This window comes from Chionomys nivalis, chromosome X (genome assembly GCF_950005125.1).
Source record: "Chionomys nivalis chromosome X, mChiNiv1.1, whole genome shotgun sequence".
Taxonomy (NCBI): domain Eukaryota; kingdom Metazoa; phylum Chordata; class Mammalia; order Rodentia; family Cricetidae; genus Chionomys; species Chionomys nivalis.
The window spans coordinates 117,357,778-117,362,001 of record NC_080112.1 but is presented as its reverse complement, the minus strand read 5'-3'; the positions used below and the strand labels follow the sequence as shown (position 1 = coordinate 117,362,001).

The window sequence follows — 4,224 nt, the reverse complement described above, 5'->3', positions numbered from 1 at the left end:
GTTGCCTCTGTGCCTTGAAGGCACAACCCACAGGAACCACTGGGGAGCAGAAAGCAGAGCCAACAAGCCTAGGACTGGATACATTGGAAACTAAATTGGGCCTGAGGAGAGCCCTTCCAGGTTGAGGAGTGCAGCTCTCTCCTTCTGGTCCCCGGACACCAGCATCTGCAGAAGCGTACTTCCTCATTGACTCATCAGAGTATGGCATCTCAAGGCTGCAGATGGGCCATCACCTGCTTACTCTGCCTGGGAGTCAAGGAGGACCAGGAAGAGCAGCATGGTCAGTATCGGTACGGAATTGGTGTTTTTGTGATGGCCGGGAAGCAAATGTCCCTGGCACAAGGAAATGAGTGGAGCGGTAGCACCCACTGTCAGCTCACTTTATACATAGCTCTTCAGTGCTTTGTGTACACTGAGCTCTGATGCCCCGATCTTTCTCTGCCTGTTTCCTCTTTTCCAGATGTGAAAGCACAGATGATCTTTCAGGCTGGAGAGGGGAGAGAGAAGAAAGGTGTTCGGGGCCAGCCTGGAGTGGGAGAAGTGGGAGCAGACAGTGAAGGAGAAGAATTAAAAGGAGGAAGAGCAGGCCCCTTTGGTCCTGGTGCTCCAGGTCCTATGGGTGATGGGAAGAAGAATGGTGGCACCAGCGGAAGTGGCATGGAGCAAGAGCAAACGCAGCTGGTTGCTGAGGGTACGGAGAGACAGAAGGGCCTAAAGCCTCCGGAGAGGCCGATGGCCCTCCACCAACTTCGGTTCACCCAGCGGCAGCTGGAGCAATGGGAGACCATTCTCCAGCGCAGTCATTCTTGCGATGGGCCAGCAAGGTATGCAGACACGCCTTACCTTGCCCATAGTGGGCAGTTTTCAAGAGCACGTGCTAGTTCAAGGTGATCTTGGTTCTCTCCCAGGGCCCCCTTATCCCCTCTTGAAAGAAAGGCCACCTGGCAACTATAGACTGCCCAACTCCATCCTCCTGCAGATGGGTGCTGGGGTATGACGAAAGCTAGGGCAGTCGCGAAGGAAACTATTTTCCTGCTGTATTTAAATGAGTCCGGCTGGAGACTGCAGCAAGGCAAGGTCTTGCCAGAGCAGAGTGAGAAGCCTGAGGTTGGAGTTCTGCCTTTGCTTGAAATTTTATATCTGTTCATCTCTTGGTTGCTTTGTGTATCTTTAAATTACATTGGACCATGATGTGTTTTGATTAATGACTTTTTTTTTGGCTTCCCCTTTAAGTTGGTACCGGGTGGTGGTGGGAGAACTCAGGGTAAATTAAGCCTCAAGGTGGATGCGCTGCAAACACTGCTGGGGGCAGGAGGAGGGATTGATAGGACAAACATTGAGGCATGAATATGAAATATACTGTGCCTGCTTTAATTTCATCCACAGGGCCACATACTGAATTTTTTTTTGTTTTGTTTTTTCTTTTTTCTTTTTTTTCCTTTTAGGAAGGATCTTGCAAGATGGATGGGTGTGAGTCCAGAATGTAAGTCGGTAATCTGAAAAAAAGCCATTTGGCAGGATAGCCATTCTAAAACTCACCTGAGATCTTGAATACCGTTGTCCTGGATATATTGAGTTGGTAGGCTGTTGTTGAAGTCTCTAGGTTTGGGGAGGGACTTTAAACTCTGTGGGTACAAAATGGAGTCAGAAAGCCCCAGCATGTGAGAACGTGGCTTCCTAAAGGGAAAAAGAATATTGCTGCCCTTTACATAATGTTTGGGTAAAGAATTATGTAGAAATCACCCAAATTTGGCCTGGAGGGATGGCTCCGCCACTAAAGGCTAGGTTCACAAGCAAAAATATAAGAAATCATCCAAATTTATGAATCTATGAGCTCTGTGTTATTATTTCCGATAGTAAATTCAAGCATAAATTCTAAGAGGAAGGAGGGAATTTGTAAATCTTCAGCCCTTGTAGTGATGGGAGAGCATACAATGCCTGCTTCTCCTGGCATCGCTGCTTAAAATTCACTACCTTGCTGGTAAAGCAAAGTAGTGAATGGCAGACCTGAATTTAAGTTGTCTGGTACATCTTGGTGTGTCTTCCTGATGTATGAAGAGTCCACATATGATGGTGTTTACCCATAATGCCACGACCCTGGAGGTGAAGATCAGGAGTTCAAGGCCAGCCTGGGCCACATCAGACCCCGCCTCAAATAAAAGCAGACAGATGAGCACGCCTCAAACCCACACATTCATGTTGGTAGTGAATGTCTTTCTGACATCAGATCGTTTTCCTCATCCCTGGCAGGTATCATGAAGAACTGTCTTGTGTGATTGGTTGATGGTTGGGGCTAGACCTCACTGTGGGTTAAATTCTTACCTGTGGTAGTTTGGAATGTTTTTTTCCATTTTTCTCGGGCAGAGGTAAGTGGATTTGCAGCTCACTGGACTCAGAAGTGGTCACGTGAGAGCAGGGGAAAGTCCAAGCTGTACAGGAGTTCTTCTGGGAAGAAGGAAAGTAAAAGATTCAAAGGGAGCATCGGGCTAACGGCATTAGGTGTATCTCTGAGTTCCCTCGTGTGTGAGCACTTACGGAAAGGCCCTGAAGACCAGGGAGGTCGCATCTCTAGAACACTAGCTGTTCTCAGGCCCCTAAGGCTACATCCCAAGGCTACACTCCAGGCTCAAGCCAGGTCTGGCTCAGGGCGCTCAGGGTACAGTGTGTAGTACGGCATTCGCTTTCTGAGGAGTTCAAAGGCCTCCCTGAAATGGAGAAGCTGACAGTTGTCAAGCTGCTTTGTCCTGCCCTCAGTTTACCTAGTGTGCTCTCAATGGCCCTCTGAGGGTAGACTGACCCACATGCCACAAAGAAGGTGAAAGACTGTGTTTTAAAATTCAGACATCTTAACATGAATGTCTCCAAAAGGCTTGTCCCACACCTCACCTGCTCTGCTTTCTGAGCATCATCAGAACTATATTGTAAAAGTGTCCTGGACGTGAGCGTGATCCTCATTTCCCTCCCTGGAACAGTTGGTTCTCTTTGTAAACATTGCTATTGCTATTGTGGAGCTCTGGCCCACTAGTAGTGCTGAATTTGCAGACCACATACTTAAAGGGGAGAAGTGCTCCTTCTAGTGGCCCAGGAGAAAGAGGCTGTATTCAGAAAGAGTCCTTTGCCTCACCCTATATACAAACTGAATGGCCGGAATCTACTACAGAGCCTGAAACGTTTCCTGGTGCTCACTGGGGTTTGCTAAAGGAAGAGCGCAGTGTTTTCCATCCTAACAGGGTTCTTCAGGCCTTTCCCCTGTAGCTCCGTGACTGGAAACCAGAGTTCACACACATTGAGCAGTTACTATACCCTCAGTCTCTCACTGAATTAGGAAAGCACGGAATGAAGGGCTTCTTTGTGTGGAATCTACGATCTCACAAGTTGGGTTGAGCCTATAACTCAGGAATAAAGCACTTGTCCTGGCATATTTGAAGCCCTAGGTTCAATCCTGAGTACCTACCAAAAAATTCAACCAAACGTCAGTGGTTTTTTTGTTTGTTTTATCTGCATGATTTTTAGTGTACTAATGCGGTCCCTTATCCTTCCGAGTGCAGGACTAATTTAAGATGAGGAGCATTACACACAGAAGAAATGGGAGGAGGAGGACCAGAATTGCACCATCTAGGCCCTAGAACACCTGTCTCGGAAGATTTCAGTATCACCCTAGTCCCGGAGCAAAATGGAAATGGCTTCTTCTTGTGCCACCAACATCTCAACTGCCTATGCTGGCCACAGCAACCCTTACTTCTCAGCCATTCTTTTTGCAATAAAGAGGTGGATTCTCAATATGTTTGTTCCATTGCCTTTGCAATTTCTAAAATATTGTTCTAAATATCTTAGTGATTCTAGTATTATAGAAATGTCCCTTAAACAGAATAACTAAAAGGTATCCTTTCATAATGTGGCATAATTGAGTCGTCTTCCATATCCCCTACACATCACAGGAAATCTGCAAGTATAGTGATGGGTCACACTGACCTACTCATCCTCCATTGCCACCCCTTGTCACCCCGCTGCCTTCAAGTCACCCCACTGCTGTACATACAAGGAAGGACAGGGCAAGCTCCTGCTGAGAATCAGTGTGTTCCCAGATGGGTCTGAAGTCTGTCACTATTCACATGTGTTTTCCAGTACTGTAAATGACTGGGGGATGGGTGGGTTCTCTGATGATGAACTCAGTAGTTCAGGAGGTAGATGCGTCCAAAGTGGGGTGAGGGCAGTGGCAGTAGC

General features: G+C 47.3%; 1 protein-coding gene across 1 annotated transcript; it reads left to right on the top strand.

Annotated features, from left to right (window-relative positions):
- The first annotated feature begins 201 nt into the window (after window positions 1-201).
- Window positions 202-3,626, top strand: LOC130868605 (homeobox protein Rhox5-like). The gene is given in 3 exon segments (XM_057760762.1): window positions 202-280; window positions 461-801; window positions 3,549-3,626. Coding segments are annotated over 3 exon segments (498 nt in total).
- The last annotated feature ends 598 nt before the right edge of the window (window positions 3,627-4,224 follow it).